General features: G+C 45.8%; 1 protein-coding gene and 1 long non-coding RNA gene across 21 annotated transcripts in view; one reads left to right on the forward strand and one right to left on the reverse strand.

The window, feature by feature from the left end:
- LOC309872724 overlaps positions 1-21,355 on the forward strand; it is a 639,146-nt gene that overhangs the window by 233,253 nt on the left and 384,538 nt on the right. The window lies entirely within an intron of this gene.
- The window catches only part of PLEKHA7 (pleckstrin homology domain containing A7), a 213,842-nt gene that overhangs the window by 79,896 nt on the left and 112,591 nt on the right, over positions 1-21,355 (reverse strand). For 19 of the 20 annotated variants that reach the window (XR_014316059.1, XM_082747240.1, XM_082747234.1 and 16 more), the window contains one exon: positions 8,941-9,024. Coding sequence is in view for 18 of the 20 variants with exons in the window: in XM_082747240.1 (XP_082603366.1) it covers positions 8,941-9,024 (84 nt within the window). In the remaining 2 variants the exon portion in view is untranslated. Of the gene's footprint in view, positions 1-8,940; positions 9,025-19,121; positions 19,350-21,355 lie in introns of those variants that run through there. The other variant, XM_082747232.1, reaches the window with a different exon arrangement.

A 21,355-nucleotide genomic window follows, 5' to 3' on the forward strand; every position in this document is an offset into this window, starting at 1 on the left:
ATGACTTGTCCAGAATAGAAGTTAAGACTCCAGCACCTGGCTTCTGCCATAGAATCATCATCCCAAGGCAAGTCTCAATGTGTGACAGAAGCAGGCTGTTGATGCTCTTCTCAGTCCCAACCCCCCTCTCCAAACCAAGAGGATCCTAGGGTGGTGGAAAGACCAGGAGCCTGGAATAACCAGGTTTCAACAAAACTCTACAGTTTAGTCACTCCTCCACAAGTCACATTATTTACATCATTTCTTTGGGCCTCGGTATCTATTTCTGCAAAACGGGATGAAAACTACTTTCACCTCAAAAATGGTTGTGTGGATTCTAATGACCTTTTGAAAACCATGACACATTACACTAAATGAAAAGCTCTGTTGTGGCTGTTCCCAGTGGAGACCCCGGAATTTAAATCTCAGGTACACTCTATTTTTACTTCCAAGGCACTTCTCTCCCAGAAAGCTCAAGGTGCCAAACAATTAGCTTCTAAACAAATCATTTCCTAGAAACACCCCTATAAGCACCTTATCTAGGTGGGGCTCCTTTAAACTGTAATAAACCTGTGGCTGGGGGACCGGACTCCTATTCTTTCCCCAGGAGGTTAGAAAGCTATGGGGAATTGGGACTGCCCTATTGAGAAGCCATCAGTAGATGTCACTTGTATCCCATCAATTCCTAGAAAAATAGGCCCCCAAATTAATTCCCTGTCCTCAAGGATTCTACACAGAGAGCTCAGCCTGAATTAACGCTACAAGAGGAGGGTGTATGAAAAGAGGCACACTCGCTCACAACCAGCACATTTTTTAAAGTGCTCACACCCACCACCTAAGGGGTTTGGGAAAAGCAATGCACAAAGAAAAGCAGGAATAAAATAAAGTTCTTGTCCCAAGCAGGCAGACACCTCCACACCCCCTCTTCTCAGAGAAAGAGACACACACAGACAGACCGCCAACGCTCACTGTATACTCCCAGCACCCCGGGGGAGGCTGTCTGACACAGGTTTTCATTCAGCAAGTATGGCCTTGTTACTCAACTGTGGCTTTCTGTGCTCCTTCCCCTCTCCCCTCAACTCCTCTCTGGAACACAGGCTCCAGTTCCTCATCCCACCCCAAACCAGGAGCTGGAAACCAGCCTGAAGAACACCCCTCACCTGGCATGAAAACAGTCCAGTGAGCCCCCAAACCCAAGCATTGCTCTGAACTCAGCCTAAGTCCTGCTCAGCCATATGACCTTGGACCAGTTTCTTCCGCTGTGTGCTGTCCATGCCCAGTGCCTCAGTCTGTGCAGGGGAAGAACCAGACCTTGACCTCTACTGTTCCTCCCACCTCTGCTTTGCTACTACAGAGATGCTAAACAGGAGCCATTGGCCAGCCCACCTCTTACCTCTCAGACCCGCCCCCCACCCCCCCCCCTTACCAGGCAGCCACTCCCCCACTAGAAAACACCTTTCTAATGGAGATTGGGGGGTGGGGGGAGAAAGCATGCTTCTCAGACCAAGGAGGTAAAAGAGGAGGACCAGAGGGGTAGTCCCAGGAAGAAACAAAATGACAGCAAGCAGCAGCTTCCCTTCCAGAGCAGAGCCGCCACTGCAGCATCTTCCCCCATTACACAGAGCCCGAAACGTGACTACTGCATGGCAGCGACCGCACCCCCAGTGCTGGTGCCCTTGGAGACATCAACGCCAGAGCCAGGTCAACACTAGAGCCACCTCTTCCCTACCTGTGACCATCACAAATGTTGTCTCCTAGACCAGGAAGGAAAACTGAACAGTCAAGTTTCTGCATCTGCTTGCCAGATGTTTCCATTCTTCCTCGTTTTTTTCTGCTGCCATGGCAACCAAATGCAACAGGCAAAGCTAGCCCAAGCTTGCCAGGCTGGAGAGACAAGGTGCTGGTTCTATCAGCAGCGCAGTCTGGGCTCAGCAGAGGAGCCACAGGACAGACCCAGAGTTGGCCTGGACCCCCACCCTCATCCTGTGCTCTTCACCTTTCACTGCAAATTCTTACCAACTTGTAATGGCAGGAGGAGCAGCAGCCAGCCCCTGGTTTCCCAGCAGCAGGGGATAGCCCGCCCCCAGGCCCATACTCTGCATAGGCCTTGGAGAGTCAGGCCCTGCCTCTACACAAGGAAGAAATCAAAGGTCAGGAAGGTACCTCTTACCTTCAGCAAAGTATGGTTTAAAGTGGTGTCCTCCAAATACCACTCATGACATTCCAGGCCATTCCGACCTACAGTTCTTTTCCAGACATGCCAATGAGAAAATGGGGCTGCTCAGACTCCAGTGGAAGGAACAAGCTAGCCTCACGAGGAAGCCAAGAGAGGCAGGCCAAGAAAGGGCCCCCTCCAGGTTAAGGAATCTAGGAGATCGGGGTACCTTCCACCTGGCTCCTGAGCAGAGCAGCAGGCTTCTGAACTGCCAGAGCACATAGTCTCAGCTAGGCCCCACCTCAACATCAACTGCTTGACAGAGCCTGGGGAGCCGTGTACACAGCCTGCTGTCAATCAGCCGCCAGCGTCACCGCTCCGGCATGCTCTTCTCTGCTCTTCCCAGAGAGCTGCGGAGGCGTCTGTCAGCGGCTTCCTGGACAGCTGGCTCAGAGGAGCAAAAGCTCCTGTGCATGGCCCCAACCCTCAGAACCATAGCCTGGGAGTCCCTTGGGCCAATGTTCTCTCTTTCATTAGGGCCCTATGTGTGGTCCGTTAAGCCACAAAGCCAAACCACAAGCTCCCAATTCAAGCAAGTCATAGAGAATCAGGAAAAGAGGCTGAAAAAGAAAAGCTGGAATGACCCCATCACTGGAAATGAGGCCCTATAGAAAAGCTTGAGAACATCTTCTGGAGACAAGACTAATAAGGAGGCTTTGGCTTGGCATCTTTCACACAAGAATTAAGTTATTAGATCAAACCTCATTACTGCAGATACAATAAAAATCTCTAGCCTCCTTAGTTGGCACAGTAACACCTATGCCAAGGAAGAGGATTGTCTCTCAAAGACCAGTCTGATGAGAGGCAGTATTAGGGGCCAGACTATCTGGATTCAAATCCTGTCACTTACTAGCTGTGTGACTTTTGGCAAGTCTCTTAACCTCTCTGTGCCTCAGTATCCATGATCATAATGGTATCTTCCTCATAAGCCTGCTGTGGAAATTAAGTTAATAAATGTAATCCCTGGGGTGCCCGGGTGGTTCAGTAGGTTAAATGTCTAACTTCAGCTGAGGTCAGGATCGAGCCCCATGTTAGGCTCCCTGCTCAGCGGGGACTCTGTTTCTCTCTCTCTCCCTCTGCCCCTCACCCTCTGCTCATGCTCACTCTCTCTCAAATAAATAAAATCTTTAAAAAAATAAATAAATGTAAACCACTTAGAAAAGTACCTGGTAATAAATAGTAAGGGCTCTAAATGTTCACTATAAAAATAATAACAATATTACTATTAATGGAAAAAGCCAACTCTTACTCTAGGAGGTAGATTACTTCTTGTAATGTTAAAGATGAAATTCTAGATCCCAAAACAAGGGATGTCAGGAAATTTCTTTCCAAGAAAATTATGAACTGAGCTAAATTTGCCAGCCTAGACCTTTTACTCATTGACCTGATGTCTGCCTTGGCGGCCACTCAATAAATATATCCCACTTCTGCCCGCCAGCCCTTCTTATAGACTTACAGCACATCCTCCTTCATCTTCTCTCTTGCAGACTGAACGTGAAGGGACAGTGTTTCTAGACCCCTCACCTTAATGCTCCCCCTCCCAGGGCAATCTAAGTTGCTCAATATCCCTCTTGAAACTTAGCACCCAGATCAAAGTGGGGCTTGGCATGTCCTTGGTGCTCCATAAACTTGGAATGAATGAATGAAGTAGTCCACAAACACCATGATATACCAGAACTATTATCCTCCTTTCTCTACATATTGTACTTTTATTAATGCAGCCTGAATTTATATTAGCTTGCTTATTTATTTATTTTTATTTGGCAGACAGAGATCACAAGTAGGCAGAGAAGCAGGCAGAGAGAGAGGGGGAAGCAAGGCTCCCCGCTGAGCAGAAAACCCAATGCGGGGCTCGATCCCACGACCCCGGGATCATGACCTGAGGTGAAGGCAGAGGCCTAACCCACTGAGCCACCCAGGCGCCCCTTATATTAGCTCTTCTAAGTGGGATTTCCACAGCCTGTTGGCTTGGGTATACAGAAGTGTCCCCTGGGGAACAAGGCTGTAGGACCTGTTGACTGATACCCACCTTGCCTTGACGGTTCTGACAAAGAGCAAGATCATGTAAAAGAAAAGGCGAAATGAGAAATCAAACTCTCTAATCATGCAGCAAGAGAAGCTTGTCAGTGATGGACTCAAAAGGTCCTACCTTCTTTAATAAATCTGGACTGTGGATTATTAAGTATAGTCATTAAGGATAGTGCTGGCCAACAAATATTTTGGATAGCTTTCCCAGGTGGATGGTAGAAATGCACCTCCCTGGCCTGGTGAAGTTAGGGGAGGTCATCTGACTTGCTTTAGTCAATGAAGTTTAAGTGAAAGAGCAGTTTACAATTCAAGTTCCTTTTTTCTTGACGTTGGCCATCCTGGAGGCACAGAGATGGAGCATCCTTCAATAAAAATGACAGAATAAAATCCCTTAGGTGACCCATGATGGACATGGAGCAAGTAAGAAATAGGGGCGCCTGGGTGGCTCAGTTGGTTAACATCTGACTCTCGATTTCAGCTCAAGTCACGTTCTCAGGGCAATGAGACTGAGTGCCGCATCAGGCTCCACACTTAGCAGAGTCTGCTTCTCTCCCTCTTCCTGCCCCTCCCTCTCTCTCTCAAATAAATAAATAAATAAATTTTTTTAAGTGAGAAACAAACCTTAATTCTTTCATGTCACTTAGATTTTATTTGTTGTTTTTACCACAGCAGACACTAGCCTATCCTGGCTGATTCTGTATTACTGGCACAGAAACTAAAATATTCAGTGCTCATGTCCTCTGAACCCACTGATCATAGCTTTCACATTATTTCTCTTCTCCATGCTTCCAATTTGTAAGGTGGGAAGTCATCTTTGGGTGGGCATACACTGTTACACCAAGGGGCTCAAGTAAGTCCCACCTGCCAGCAGTGGGGTAGATGAGTTATCCGTCCACAAAGTAATACTCTCAAGGAAACCACCATGAGACCAGTTGGGTTTCCTACCCCCCCCCCACCAGCACACACACACACAAGAAGGAGCCCAAGATTATTTGACTAAAATCCATCTAAGATTATTACCACAGCCCAGAGAATGATGGGTGTCTGGAGGAGATTTAAGGATGAAAGGAAGAATCTAGGGGTAATTTAGTAAGGATGGAAATACAAGTTGTCTAAATCAGTGGTTTTTAAACGTCTACCTGAATTAGAACCACCTGAAGCCTTTCAAATACATGCTATTACGTGCTAGCTCCCGAGTCTCTGATTAGTACATCTGGGATAGGGCTCAAAAATTTGCAGCTCCAGGGCGCCTGGGTGGCTCAGTGGATTAAGCCGCTGCCTTCAGCTCAGGTCATGATCTCAGGGTCCCGGGATCGAGTCCCGCATCGGGCTCTCTGCTCAGCAGGGAGCCTGCTTCCCTTCCTCTCTCTCTGCCTACTTGTGATCTCTGTCAAATAAATAAATCTCTCTGTGTCAAATAAATAAGTAGAATCTTTAAAAAAAAAAAAATTTGCAGCTCCAAAGTGTTCCCAGGTGATGCTGGTTCAGAGACCACACTGAAAACCACTGCTACGGAAGGATTCACGTCAAGAACCTCAGGTGGAGGCTCTAGCAAGAGGAGTCCACGTGGCCTCAACAGATAGTCCTTAGAGAAGAAAAAGAAAAGAGCCAGTTTTCCACCCACCCCTGATGTTAATCTGAGAGCTGATGTGTAAAGCACACATGAATGGCTATCTTGATCTTTTTCCCTTACCACATAACACACCACACAACAAAATTAAGCTCCTCTAAGGGAACAAAACAGGAATCTTATTTGTTGTCACTTTTCTTTTTAAGATTTTATTTATTTATTTATTTATTTATTTATTTGAAACAGAGAGAGTGAGAAAGTACACAGAGGGAGAGTAGGAGGGAGAAGGAGACCCCCGCTGAGCAGGGAGCCCCATGTGGGACTCGATCCCAGGAACCTGAGATCATGACCCAAGCCAAAGGCAGACACTTAACTAACTGAGCCCCCCAGGCACCCCTTGTTGATACATTTTTTAAAAACTGGGTTTCTATCAGGTGAAATCATGCTGAACTCCCCCTCCAGAGCTCCACCAGGGGTAACTCTGGGTGTATTTCAAAAGGAAGCAATTTAGATAACTGGCCGAAACTCCCTCTCCAACCTTATCTCCTCCCTCCCCTTTGCAAACCTCAAACCTCAGCTACAAGTCAGTCCCCCTCTTGCCCTCTGACCCCACCAATGCTGTTCACACTTCCTTCAGCTGTGAATGATTGGCGCATGTACATGCACACTTATCTTTACTTATCTAAATCCCCCCTTCCTCCAATTTAGGGCCAGACACTTCCCCATCACAGCCAATCAATTACCAAGTCCTGTCAATTTTACCTCCCAAGTCCAGTTTTACCTCCAGAGTCCATCTGGTGTGTCTCATTTTTTCATTCTCACTCACTTGGTATAGCTCTACGCTCTTTCCCCTCTAGGTCACTGCCCAGGTTGGGGCACTGTGACTGGACAGGTCTCAGTTGAAACAGCGTCCCTTCCCAGGATGGAGAGGCCTCTTACAATCCCTAAGCCAGGTTAGAACCCTCTTTTACCAACTCCCATCGAACCCTATGTTTTTTCCACCGAGAACATTTACCACATTTGTGACCTCTTATTTATTTATCTCCCCTACTCTACCACCTTCTCTTTACTACCACTCTACTACTTTTCACAGACAGGACATTTGTCTTGCACGCTGTTGTAACGGCAAACTCTCTGGCACAGTCCCTGACGCAATATGAGCACTTTGTAAGTATTTAATGAGTAAACCCAGGGATCACCAGCTCAGTCCACAGGAATCCTCCCTTCCTCTCAATGCCTAAAGCACGTTTTCCCTGCTTCAAGGATGGTCTCGTCACCCAGACCCTGCACCCACCACCTGAGACAAGCAAGCAGTCCTTATGACATCCAGAAAAGTGACCCTTGAAAAAAAGTGTTTTTCTTGGAAACTGGATGGAATGGAGATTGGCTACAGAGATATTTTGGGAGGATAAAAGAGGCTACCTTCTCAGAAGTGGCCAAGGACAAAATCTTAACAGTGAGGAAAAGGAGGGGTGTATAAGACAAGGGTGTTTAGTGATGAGAAGTCTGCATTTCTCTAGAAGCTTTTGTTAAAGTTGGTAACTTCCCAAACTATGTGTTCTAATGGATTCTCCATACAGACCTTTAAAAATGACAGGCAGCCATTTCTCTAGGATGCCTTAGGAAGGGGACTGAACTCACTGACCTCCCAAGAGCTTCTAACCTTCAGGAATTCTTTAAACATGCTCATACCAAGCTGGAATGTGGAGAATCCACATTCTGGCTCTGTCTTTTCATAGCAGTTCTGTCTCAATGTAGAAGACAAGACGATCTTTACCTCCCATCCACTTTCTAATAGTACTGACACTTTCGAAGTCAGACCCCATGACCCATGGGCCAGGAGAATCCAAAGAATTTAGCAAGTAGCCAATCACTAGTGGCAAGGGTTAGCCCTAACTATAGAGATCAAGCGGGGGTGCCATCCTGACTTTTTCTACTTCCAGCCATGCAACTTTGAACAAGTGACCCTACTTCTTTGAGTCTTGGTGTCTTCATCTCTAAAACAGTGATGACGGTCTACTTCTCAGGATTGTTGTGTTATATGTAAACCCCCAGCACAGAGTAAACAGGCAAGGAATATCAGTATCATCGTTATACATTTCTAGTTTTAAAAGTTCTATAAGGTAATGATTCTAAACTGAAAATACTGTAGGAACAAAATGATGTTTGGAATTTGCTTCAGAATAATCTAGGTGGTGAGAGGGAAGGTACAGATGAAATAAAATCAGGCATATTTTTGAAATTATTAAAGATGAGAGTTGAATACACTAGACTTACTACTTTATCTTTCTCCTTTTGTATATAGGTTTGAAATTTTCCATAATAGAAAGTTTAAAAGTATAAGTACTGAGGGAGAGAAATACTATAAAAATATAAATCTTTTATTTTCAGGTCATATTTGGTCTAGATGATTGAACAGAAAAATGATATGAAGGAGAGAAAAAGCCAACATCTCTATTCATTTCTCAAACAGAACTATTTATTTACTTTAAACAGAACTGTCTCAGACGAGCAGGAGGAAGCAGAGCCACTTGCATACCTTTCTCTGCCTTTGTGTTTGGGAGAAGAACATACCCTGCTTGGGCTGTAGATGCATTTTTAAATAGATAAGCCCTGGGTGGTGGAACCTACCTCTGAGCACCCCAGGGGACCTGCTGAAATCAGACTGAGGAGCAAGAAAGTCCCCACAATGGAAAAAACAAGCAGAAAGAACTCCAGGTGCCACAGCCCTCCTCCCTTCGAAGCCCTGGCCTTAGACTCTTATTCGAGGTTTCCTTGAAAGGCTGGTTCAGTTTGGTGTGATTGAAGGCCATTTCGCTCCAGATGAGTGGGTCCTCTTAGAGCACAGCTAGTGTGTTAGATGATACTTAAGGAGGGTGGGGGTCGTTCAGGGGACAGGGTGTTCTCAAGAGGCTCTGACAGTACCAGTCATGGCACAAACCTGGGTCATCTCCACACTTCCACATCTTCCCACTGAGAGAAGTCTGGAGATTGAAAAACAAAATTCTTGCATTCCACTTTGAATCGACCATCCCACTCCAAGTCCCTCTATCTGGGACAGAAAATAGTCCAACAAGCTCTGTTTTGAGCCAATGTCTTTAAGCTCCCAAACTCTGCCTGGAAAAGGAGAATATATAGAAGTACTTACTCTTCTTGAAGAATAAATTCGCTATTTTCTGGCGAAAACTGCCCACTCACAGGATGCCTGAATGCTGTGGTCTGTTGGTTATGGCTAAAGAGAAAGAAAAAGAGATAATGAATGAGAAGTCATGGGAATGGGAAGGCTTGCAGACACAACAACAGATCAGTAATGTCTGAGGACCCCTGATCAGCACAGATTCCTCCCAGGGTGAGAGAGTGGGTCTTTCTTCAAAGATGCACTTCATATGTCAAGACCCAGTTGCACTGGAAAACAAAAACTTTCAGCTCAGGTGCCCAAGCCCACCTAAGACACAGGGATTTTAATTCTAGGAAAGCCTTGGCTGCAAGAGAACATTGCATCTTCGAGAGACATTCCGTGAAGTCCTTATTCGGATAGACCAAACTCCTCAGAAGCGAGTTACTTTAAGACGGCACGAGCTAAAACAAGAATGAAGGAAAGTAGACAGCACTTTCAACAGCTTCCCAAAACCATGAACCAGGGAAAGAATTCCAAGAATTAACCACCCACCCAGAAAAACCTATCTTCTTAAAATTCTTCTCCCTACTACAAAATGCCTTCGCTTCAATGATGGGATATAAATGTATGGGCATGTCTCTGCAACATGACCTGCACAATTTCAACACTGTGGAGTTTCTATCACCCTTTTGAAGTTAGAAGGGATCAGCTTCCATGCCAAGCCAAGAGACACAACCAAAGTGTGTAGGTGTTTTGTGTATTCACAAAGGCTGCCTGGTTCTTTGAAAGAAAGGAGGAGAGGGCTCTAAAGGCTGCTGGTTTGCTCAATAAATAAACTAATCTAAAGTCATTTTCTTCCCCCCTCAAAGAATATGATTTATATTAAAGTGTTTTCCCCCAATCAAAGAATCAGTCCTTTTAGAAATTTTAGAAAATTTAAAAAGAAAAAATGTCACCCAATATTTCATCACTTACATACAGATATACCTGAGTATCTTCTCCTTCCCTAGTTTTTCCCTCTACTAAAAGATTATGATTTTGCTGTATTTAGAAATCTGTCTCCTGCCCTTTTCACATCCTAATCACATAGACAATTTGCTGTCCTTAAGACTTCTTTATTTGAAATAGGTGAATCCATGTGTGCCCCCTCCCTCTCCTTTTTGGAAGTTCATGTTATGACACTTCATTTTTAGGAAAGACCTATATTAGTGCCTGTTTTCACTAACTGAAAGAAATCTGAAGAGGAATTTTCGCTTTCAGAAAAAAAAAAGTTGAAAAGCAAAAAGCATTCAGCGTTTGTTTTGCAGGGAATCCTCACGGAGGCAAGCAGCGAGTGGCGCCCCCAAGCTCCCTACCAGAGAACAACACCAGCATCTCAGCATCAAGTTGCCAGGGCTTTGAAGGGCGTCTGGGAGCAGCTGTGTTTTATTTCAATTTATTTTGTGTATCTATTAACAAAATGTGTCCTAAGATATCAGAAAAGCCAAAGAGGTTATTTTGGGAGTCTGAGAGTGCTCAAAATTTTTTCCACATAAATTATAGTAATCTGATTTGCCTTACATCATTCTGTCTTACAAAATGTTTCATAGGAATGCTCTATGTCCAGATAAGTGAAACCAGAGTTTTATCCTATGGATATAAATATTTTTTTGTCTATAACCACATAAAACATGTTCACTGGCCATCTGTGTGCCAGGCGCTGTTTTAGGTGCCAGAGATACAGAGTGAACAAGAAGTCCTTACTCCATTCGTGCTTATATTCTAGAAAGATTTCCATTCATCTGATGCTGGATATTTTAGATGCATTATACATCTTTTAGTACAAACTCTTCCTGCAATTCCAATTATTTCCTTGGGTTAAGCTCCCAGAGGTAGAATTATTTAATCAAAGGGCATGGTCATTTTTTAGGGCCCCTAATACAGATGGTTAAAATGCTTTCACTGTCAGAGTCAATACATCATCTCATTTTGCTAGTGTTAAAGTATTAGCCCATCTCCAAACTAAGCATGGGGCCACCCCAGAGATTAGTAGGCTTAATGAGACTAGTATAAGGTTAAAAAAGAAAAAACTCTCTTCGCACACAAGGTTTTTCTTACTCTGCCCTGGGTCCTGGCCAGAGTGTCCTGAGTTCCAGTGGCTGGGGTGAGCTGGCACTGAGTTTAGAGCAGCCTGACTGCTGATAAGCCAAATGTGAAGCAGTCCAAGCCATTAAAACCAGGTTGCTCCTTGGCCCTGTGATTGTGTACCACCACCACCACCCCCAACCTTTCATCCCTCCCAACCATTCCAGCTTCCAAATTCCCAGGTTTGAAGCAAGCCCATGGAATCCCAGGACTCCATCTGGCAGACAGCAGCCTGATCATCACAAAAAGCAGAGTTAAGGCACAAGCATCCAGATAAGGATGAGAACTGGACCCCAGTAACACCTGGTCCAGAAATCCTTGCACCATGTTCACGGGTTAGGATTTATTTACACCCAGTTTCCGCCTCTTTCTCTCTCTCTCTCTCTCTCTTTCTTTTTTTTCTTTCTTTCTTCCCAGCTCGGCATTCACCAGGGAATTACAAACTCAAAGCCTGCCTCATTTCTACTTGGAGGAAAAAAAACAAAAAGCCCTGCTCATAACAGGCTTAATAATGAAGCAACAACACCATGATCCACTGTTACTTCTCAAGGACTCTACAGTCTACAAAACCTTTCCTTATGCCTCTTAGTTATTACCACCATCGACCCCCATTTTATGAATGAGGAAATGGCTCAGAGAGGTTAAGTGACTTGCTCAAGATAATATCATCAGTAAGTGATAAGACAGGAACATAAATCCTGGTCTTCTATTTCTAGATCCAATATACTTTTTGCATAATAACTTGCTGTCCCCTTTCCTTAGGAGTCTACGGGGCTCAGGGGTTCCTGGCCACAATCAGAAATCCCTGAAGACGAAGCATCAGAAAAACAGCATCTCATCCACTGCTACTCCCCCTCTCTCTTCCTCTGCACCTCCCTCCTTCTATTGTGCCTGAGCCAAAGTTCTAAATGACAACACATATGTGGCACTCAGTAGTCCCCAAATAACCTTTGTTCCTAATCCAAGGTCAGCTAGGAGGATCTCTGATGTACACAAAGAGGGGATCTTCTCTATGCCCAGAGCAGCAACCAGCATCCAGCAACCTCTTCATATATGCTGCATGACCTGGATAGCAACTCCTAGGCTCCCCACACCCAACTTATATCAGCTTAAATAAAATCCTGAGCTGAAAGAATTAGACACTAAGATGAAGTTTACATTCTAACATTAGAAGATACATGGATTTTTAAAGTGGACAAAAATATAGCTGTTTAGAAACAGAAGAAGTGCTCAACATCACTCGGCATCAGGAAAATAGAAATCAAAACCACAATGAGATACCACCTCACACCAGTCAGAATGCTCAAATTAACCAGCCAGGAAATGACAGGTGTTGGCGAGGATGCGGAGAAAGGGAAGCCCCCCTACACTGTTGGTGGGAATGCGAGCTAGTGCAGCCACTCTGGAAAACAGTATGGAGTGTCCTCGAAAAGTTGAAAATAGAGCTACCCTATGACCCAGCAATCGTACTACTGGGTATTTACCCTAAAGATACAAATGTAGTGATCTAAAGGGACACATGCACCCGAATGTTTATAGCAGCAATGTCCACAATAGCCAGACTATGGAAAGAACCTACATGTCCATCAAGAGATGAATGGATAAAGAAAATGTGAGATACACACACACACACACACACACAAATGGAATACTATGCAGCCATCAAAAGAAATGAAATCTTGCCATTTGCAACGATGTGGATGGAACTAGAGAGTATTATGCTAAGCGAAATAAGTCAATCAGAGAAAGACAATTATCATATGATCTCCCTGATATGAGGACTTTGAGAGGCAGGGCAGGGGGTCCTGGGGGGTAGGAAAGGAAAAAATGAAACAAGATGGGATCAAGAGGGAGACAAACCATAAAAGAGACTCTTAATCACATGAAATAAACTGAGGGTTGTGGGGGGGCGGTTAGGGATAGGGTGGCTGGGTGATGGACATTGGGGAGGATATGTGCTATGGTGAGCACTGTGACTACCTCTGGGGCAAAAAATACGTTACATGCTCATTAAAAATAAATACATATATATATATATATATATATATGTATTTATTTATAATATATGTTTATAATATATATATATATATTAATAGCCAGTTTAAAAAAAAAAAGACTGTTTTTTTTAATCAGATCTGGAGGCAGCTCCCCAACCTTTCTTCCTTAATATAGATGCTGCCCTTTTTGACAAAAAATTTCCTGAATTTCCATGAAGCTTCAAGTTTGGTCATATTCATCACTATACCTGACTCTCCCAAGTATCCTCTGAGATAAGCAGGGCTGAAATTTTTACTCCCACATTACACATAAGGAAACTGATGATCTGGGTTCCATGATGTTAATGGAACACTAAACTAAGAGGGGGGAAAGGACTCATATGCTGAGAAAAGAGATAAACCAGAATAATACCTCCTGAATACAAAGGCCTTACAAAAGGATCATTTCTGATCAAGCTTGCCCAGCACACAGAGCTTCTGGTTCAGCCCTTTTTTGAGTAAAAGAAGTGTTGGGTATTGGGTTATTTAATTCGGTCTTCCCAAACCCCCAGTATGGCAGGCTGAGTTTCATCACACCAGACCACAGGTGAGGAAAGTGAGACCCGGGAAGGGTAGATGACTTGCCCACAATGACAGTCGACTTCTGCATTCCTGCACACCACCACCCTTCTGGTCTCCTTCTCCTAACTGCAAGCTCACCCTCACCAAACAAAGGCTGTATAGTAAATGCAGGATCCCCACACCCGTTTGGAGATTGCAAAGTCCTCCAGCTTTACCTGCTGTCCCTGACCTCAGGCCAAAAGCCCCCACCCTGCTCCATTTCCTGATTTTCTAAAATCCATGAAGAATCTCATGTCCTATCATCCTGTCTCAAGACACATTTAGCAGGCACAGACAAATCCCCTGAAATACCTGTTCTTAAACCTGAATTGCTACCTTGCTTCTTGGGAGTGATGGAGATGGCCCGGCTGGGAGCCAGGTGGCCAGTTTCAAGGGAACACAGAAACGTTCTTTCCTCCATACAAGGGCTTCTGTTTCTTTTCAGACTACTAGAAAGTAACTTGGCAAATGAAGTAAAACACAAGCTAGGCTTTATTTTCAGATCCTGCCCTTCCTCCTAGAAACACCCCCCACTAAGTCAAATGTCAGCTGGTCTCACCTGGGAGAGGACTAAGGCACACAAAAGGTTACAGGGAAGGATTACCCCCTGAAGGCGGGCCACACATACCCATCCACATAAATAAGCACGTCTTCACAAGCCCAGGGCCTGGAAGGACTTGGGTCAGGCCCTAAAGAGGTCCAACAGCAAACAGAAGAGATTTCACAAGGCAGAGTTAGGACCAGGGAGCCGTGGAAACCAATTTGAGCTCAATATAAGGAGGAGCACACGTACAACCACTGACAGGACTAGTCGAGACGTAAACGAGTCCTACAGTTTCTTGCAGCATTTCTGCAAGATTAATTTTCCATTCATACAGAGTTTGACCATAATGTGAGCAGCGAGATTCTGGTCGGTTAAACATAAGGGTTCCAATTACTTAGCCTGGCAATTCCTTTGGGCATAGCAAGAAGCTCTGGAGTTATGTGAACGGTGCCCACGAGTGGAGGTCAGAGCACCCTGATAAATCTGGTTTTCCGATGGCGGTGGTATTGGTATGCTGAGTGTGGGACAAACCCGCACAGTCAGCAAGAGCTCTTATCTGGCCCAGCTATAAAGAGAACAGCTTAAAATGTAAGAAGAGGATCCAGCTTGAAAGTCTAAGGAGGGACTCTATCAAGGCTCTTCTCATTGGTATGCCTGGCAGCATCTGCCCCTCTGGCTCCTCAGGCTCCCCAGTTGGCTCCCCTAATGCAGCAAGACTGTCACCTTGCAGGCCTGATGCCACGTTCAGCTCTGCCTCCAGGCTTGTTAAGGCACTGACTGTTTGAATCCCAGTGTCTCAAGAAAACCAAGGACTGTGGGTAACCTAATAATGCTTCTACTTGGGTCCCCAAATTAGTCACCGAAACTCCAAGAGCAGAAGAAATTGCCTCCCTATCTCCTTCAGTTCCTACTTGGGCCACAGAGTAAAAAGGTGGCACTCAAAGGCTGAAGTAGCATCTTTACCTTCCCTCAACACTTCCAAGTTCCTTTTATTTTAACACTTTTATAAAACGACTTGTTTAGTACAAAGTATCACTGTTGTTCATGTGGCATTTCCTAAAGGGACTGAGAATCTTACTGAAATGGTCTTTAGAGCTTGCACTATTTTGGAAATGTCAAGATTTTCAACAACTCCTTGCACATGGGCATTCCTCTGTCAGGCTCTTCTTCAGAAATCATCGGAATCGGGCCTTGATGAGCCAACATAGGGTCCCCATCCTCTCTTCTCAAGTGAAAGCCATCAACACTGCACACTAGCCAGCCTCCTTCAGTGTCTGCCCTGAGCCCCGGCGTCAGAAGACCTGGGTTCAAACCGAGCACGCCATCCCAGCTCACTGAGCCTTGGTGCTTCCATTTGCAAACAGGGAATAGTGATAATATCCTTCCCAAGAGTTGTGAGGATACTCACACAACGCCTGGCACACTGAAGGTACTGAGTTGATGTTTGCTGAACCTGACCATGGACCTTGACTATTGCAATGAGTACTAGTAATCCACATTTTAACAGGGCAGAAACAAAATAAGCCTCCTCCCCCAACTCCGACCAAACCCAGTATTTCCTTCCACAGGTTTCTCTGTTTCCATTAACAGCATCACAACCCAGCAACCTGCGAGTCGCTCTCCATTCCCTGCTCCACAGTAACTTCCTCACACACTACTATTAGCAAGCCCAGGTGCCTCTATCTCCAAGACATCTCTGAATGCACCTCTTTCTCTCTAGTCCTATAGCCAGCACCCAATCATCTCTAGCTAAGATAGTACAACAGCCTAACTGCTCTCTCCCTGGCCTCTGTACAACCCACTCTCCTCATGGGAAGCCTGATGGGTCTCTTCAAATGGAAATTAAATCAAGTCACATTCCTCCTTTAAACCCCGCAACAGCTCCACAGCACAGAGTCAAATTCAAGCTCTTTGCCTCGGCTTGGCTCTAGGAGACTTGACCCCCTGACCACCTACATCACCTTCTTGCACAATAAACATTTTCTCTCCTTCTCCATCCCTCCCCAGCCACCCTGGCCTCCTTTCTGCTCCTTGAAGACTAAGCTATTTCCAACTTAACAACCTCTGTACTAGCTAGCCTTTCCACCTGGAAGCTCTTTCTCTCATACTCGCATAACTGGCTCTTTATCACTCACCTTGGCACAACTATCACCACCTCAGAGCCCTGCCCAACCACCCACAGAAGTAGGCTCCCAGTCACTTCATATCATGTCACCCTATTTTCACTATTACTGTCATTTCTCTGACTCATGTGTTCTGACTGTTGTCAGTCTCCCTAATAGGTATATTCCAGGAGAGCATGGAGCTTGCCTGTCTCTTCACTGCCCTTGTCGGCTTATACCAGTGTCTGGCACGGTTACATTTGCTGAATGAATGAATGAAAAACGACTAAAGAGGCTTCTACCTTAAAGTGAGGCCACGAGTCTAAATACACTAGCTAACCCCTACAGAGGTCTGGGCAAAAGTACCAAAGAGACAAGAATCTAAAAGGTCGTAAGTCATCAGAGGGCAGTGGCTTCCCTTCTTAGTGACAAAAGAAAGAAGGATAAGACACCAACATGCCAAGAATGCTTCATCCTCGGCTCTCTCCCAACTGTGTTACAATATAATTTGGAGAAATCTGCCCTCCCCTGAACACCCCCCCCCCAACAAAGGAGGGTAATACACTCAACACAGAGAATCAAAGAATGGAATGTAAACACCCGAGAGGAAATGACTGCGTGATTAAAAACACATGGGAGGGGAACACAAACATCACCTGTATCTCCCTTTTGTGAACTGGAGAGTATTTGCTACGAAACCTACAATTTGGTGACTGATTATATGCTCTCTCCTATATTGCTCTTTGCTTACTTCATGTGTGTTTGTTCTCCTCCCCCGCCCCCTCCATCGAGAGCCCAAGTTCCTGGAGGGCTGGGAACCATCATTCACTTATTTCTCATGGATCTCCTGCAGCACAGAACAGTAATACCTAGGGAGCAGGTGCTTGAACTCCTTCATCTCAACAGCCTGAGCACGAGCACACATCACTTTCAGGTGCATAACCCACCTCATTTCCTGATCACTGCAGCCCAACCTGTCAAGACTCCCCCAGAGAGAGTGGGGGAGAGAGGGGTCTGCAGGCCTGATAAAGGCTCCTACGTGCAGTGGAGACACTGACCAGCCCGGAGGAGCATGGCACAAACCAAAGAACGGCCTTCCCCACTCCCACGCGGTCCACACCTGGCTTTCACTCACACATCCAATTAAGCAGAGACACTGAAATCCAGCCAAACCCCAGACCTGCTACCTGAACGGACAGTCAGTCCCTGCTCTCCTCACCTGAAGGCATTAAAAGGGCAGAGCCTGGCACAGACAGAACTGGGCAAAAAGCAGTCACAGAATTAACTGAGCAACCTCAAAGCTCACATATCTTGCAAAGAGAGCTGTGCTTTCTAAACTCTGGATTCCACAGACTCAAGTCTGCTAGCGTGATTTGAAAAGCTCTACATTTCATCAGGTGCTCCAGATGTTTTCAGATCCACTCAGCGGCCAACTCATTTCATAAATTAGCTCTCCTGACCCACTAACCCAAGTATAAGACCTGCCTTCTTCCTGAGTTCCCACATGGGGCCCTTAAGAGTCCTACGTGGTTAATAGGGAGTTTTAATTTTGACTTTACAAGACCTCAAGAACCATGAAAAGATTAAAACCAAGCTCCTGACAGAATGAGGAAAGCAAACCCAGATAGCCTCCTGCTCCTTTTTTTTTTTCTTTCTTTCTTTTTTTTTTTTTTTTTTGAAGAAGAATGTTGGCAGAGAATCAAAGTACTAGGAGCCAAGATACAGCGTTGTCACTACCAGGTCCACACCCCCAGCAAATACTCAGCCTCTCGGGGTCTTAGGTTCTCTCATGCATCCAATGTAGAGGCCACATGAAGCCTGCCAAGCATGAACCCCAGCCTGTTGTTCAGAGTCAGGACGACTGCAGCTCAAACCCCAGCTCTGCCGCACACTTGGCGGTGCACGACCTTGAATGAGTGACTGACCTTTCTGAGTGCTGGATTCTCTATCTGCCAAACGAGAAGACAATCCCAACCTTGCAGATTGTTTTGAAGAGTACTAATAATGGGCCTGGCCTGTAGCACTGCACGTTTAAGTGCTTGTTAGAGTCTTCTTTTGCTAGCCCGGAAACTCCCCACGGATAGAGCTGTTTTGCCTTTTTCCGTACTGCAAGTGCCAGTATGATTAGCCTGCCATAGGGCAGCGGCTCAAGAACACATTTTCTCCCTTTTGAATTAAGGCACTCTATCCAGCCTCCTGTTTAAACTTCTATTTAAGGAACTTGCCTGCCAGAAAAAGTCCTTTAAGATCAGTAGGTGCCTGCCTTCAGCCCGACTTCTGTCCCCCACTGGGTCAGTCCTCAAACGTTCAGAAAGCACAGCCCAAGAAAAACAGCCTCCCCAGCGAGCAGTGCTGAGTCAGGGATGCGCACGCTACAGAAGTTTTCAAACTTCGCAGGAAACATTTTCAACCTCAGAGAGTAGCCGGTTCTATGCTTCTGTTTAGTAAGCCAGGTTCCAGAGTAAAATGAGAAGGATGGACCAAGTGACATTGTAGGGATCTTCCAACAATCACGTCCTGAGACACTGGGGTTCATCTCTGACTCCTGGCAGAGCCACGGACTGAGCCGGAACAACACTACAACATAACTGAAACACAAAGGAATGAGACAGAACACTGTCTCCCTGATCTCACTTGCCAACAGAGAATCCTTTGTAATGACAGCAGGGAGGTGTACTTAATGATACTTTCGTCCTATTTATTCTCAGTTAAATTGGACTGTTTTTGGTTGGCACTCCCAACCAAGCCATCGAACACCCCCCCCCTTCAGTCCATTATCTGACTTTCATGAATCAGAATACACCGCAGTGACCGGAGTCCCTGTGAAGACCGGACAGGACTAACCTGCTCTCCCCAGCTCGCCGGGAAAGGTGGCACACGCACTCACTCTCTCCTTGAGCTCCATGTTCAGAAGGACTGTGTCTTCTTCCCCAGCCTTGGCCTTATGAAAACCTGGGTTCTGGTCACACAGGGAAGGAGGGCCTAGCTGCCTGCAAGAGGTGAGGCAGAGGCTCCCTGCCCGCCTACTCTCAATTTCGGTTCTCCGGCAGCTGCTTCCGAAGGTGTTACAAATCCAGCCGCCACTTGCTCCTACTCATTCATTCTCCCTCTTCCCCAACCCCCACACAAAAACTGGCAACGAGGCAGGAACACAGCTCCAGCTCTGAGTCACCGCCCCTCTGTGGCCGAGCAGAGCACCCGGCTGGGGGTAAACAGCGAGGCAGACACTTCACGTCTCTGGACTCCACCGTTCTCCTTGGAGACTATGGGGCTCGCCACCCCTCAGGAAGCAGGACATAGGAAACACCTCCGTTTATGGGCTCTGGAGTCTGAAGGATTTGCTCCTTCAGTTTTGCTGGACTACCTCTGTGGCTGAAATAAGCCCTAAAACGGAGACTTTAATGGGAAGGTAATGGCTCCTTCATCACTCTGTCCCACAGGCAGGGCAGGGAGGGGCCTGAGCAGTCCCAAACCACCATCCCCACTCCCCCAGGGAACTGTAGAGGAGTCTTTTGTCGCTGCTTAGGATGGCTCGGGTCCTCTTAGTATAGGCTGAACCATGTGGCTCTCCCTCTCAGAACAGGCCTGGAGAGGAGAAGGGAGAGGAATCAGAAAGGGAAATACAGGCATTGAAGTGCCTTTACTGCCACCTCCGCAGATCAGTACTGTGGCTCTTTACTGACATCTAAGTAGGTCTGCAGGTCCTGATGGAGGGGACCACTTGAAATGTAGGCTCCACCAGACAAGGACTTCTGTTTTCACAGCTATGTTCCAGTGCGTACACAGTGCCTGGCACAGAGTAGGTGCTCAACAGATATTTGTGTAATGAAAGAAACAAACAAGGGATTTTCTTCTGAGTCTGCTTGGGATGACAGTTTTACTAAAACCTGTATTCATTGCCACCATTTTTTCCCCTTTTAGAAATCTCCTTAGCCTTCGTAACTCCTACCACAGCCTTCAGTGAGTGCTCTGTGAATCCTGAAATACAGAGATGGTTTACCTGAAGCTCAAGCATTAGCACCCCTCATTCCAAAATCCCTCGTAAGGTCCTGAAAAGGGTTCTAGTGCTGTACTCCCAGGCCTTCTGCCATTTCATATGATTTTAAAGAAGACCCCCTAAATTGCACGAACGTCAAGGCCCACAAACTGTAGATATGCCACAGTGGAATGAAATAATAAATGACTCCCGATCCATCCTGATACATCACCCTAACAAGGGCATCTGGCTTGACAAAACTTGTTTTAACTACACACAAGATATGCCCTAGCCTAGAGACACATCCTAATCAATCAGAAGCCAATTGCTGTAAAGACTGGAGTAGGTTAAACCACATAGACTCCACTCACGCAACATCTACCTAGCCCTACTATGTACTTAGCACTCTGAACGCTTTGAGGTAAAGCAATGATTAGAACCTATTATCCCCAATGAAAAGGAGCTTACAGTCCAACAGCATAGACTGATATGGTCATAAATAGATACAAATAAGTATATATTTCATATACTAAACATAAATAATATAGATACGTAACTACAGGTCAGACTGGGTGCCATAATATGAAAGTAAAGGATGGCACATCTATTTGCAAGGTATCAACCTGCCAGGTATAACAACTGAGAAGGTAAATCATACTATCTCCATTTTGCACAGAGGATATTGGAGCCCAGAGGGATCGAGTGCATCCCACGACCACATAACCAGGAAGTGGCAAGGTCAAAATCCAAGCTCCAAACTCCCTGACTCCAAAGGACGGGCCCGTTCTGAAGTGACTACACTTCAGTCAATGGCCAGTCGCTCTACATAACCTCCAAAATGTCTGGAGAGACATGCTGGCTTCAGAGGAACAGGAACCACACCAGGCAACAACAGAGGTGGGCAAGCTTCCAAGGCCCACACTCTTGGGAGTGGAGGAACAGGAAGTGCCATGAGCTTATTCATCGGGTGTATAGGTATAAACCCCGTTCATCAGGCAACACCCTAGCAGGGATCAGTGACAGCTACCTGGGAGCCAGAAGAAGCCACATGAGAGGCTCCTGCCCTATGGCCCTGCCTACAAGCTCCCTTGTCCTTGCTGCC

This window comes from Mustela nivalis (assembly GCF_964662115.1).
Source record: "Mustela nivalis genome assembly, chromosome: 9".
Lineage (NCBI taxonomy): Eukaryota > Metazoa > Chordata > Mammalia > Carnivora > Mustelidae > Mustela > Mustela nivalis.